The 268-nt window shown below is 58.2% G+C and overlaps 1 protein-coding gene across 1 annotated transcript in view; it reads right to left on the reverse strand.

Moving 5' to 3' along the window:
- Window positions 1–28: 28 nt before the first annotated feature.
- The window catches only part of EMH_0042950 (uncharacterized protein), a gene marked incomplete at both ends in the record, with an annotated part of 4543 nt that continues 4303 nt past the window's right edge, over window positions 29–268 (reverse strand). The window contains one exon of the mRNA XM_013495794.1: window positions 29–262. Within this exon, the coding sequence (XP_013351248.1) occupies window positions 29–262 (234 nt within the window). The remainder of the gene's footprint in view (window positions 263–268) is intronic.

The raw sequence follows: 268 nt of genomic DNA on the forward strand, positions 1-268 counted from the left end.
CAGCTCTAAACCCCTTCCCTTAAAGCTTTTATCCTGGGCTGCTGCTGCTGCTGCTGCTGCTGCTGCTGTTGCTGCTGCTGCTGCTGCTGCTGCAGTTATCTCTACCTTCACTTTGGGGCTGTTGCTGCATGCATTTGCTGCCAGCAAAAAGCGGCGCAGCAGCAACTGCATGCGACAAATCCCGCAGTGCTGTCAGCAGAGCCTGCTGCTGCTGCTGCTGCTGCTGCTGCTGCTGCTGTTGCTGCTGCTGCTGCTGCTGCTGCTGCTG

The sequence above is a fragment of the Eimeria mitis genome, genomic scaffold (assembly GCF_000499745.2).
Source record: "Eimeria mitis Houghton genomic scaffold, Emh_scaff1755, whole genome shotgun sequence".
Taxonomy (NCBI): domain Eukaryota; phylum Apicomplexa; class Conoidasida; order Eucoccidiorida; family Eimeriidae; genus Eimeria; species Eimeria mitis.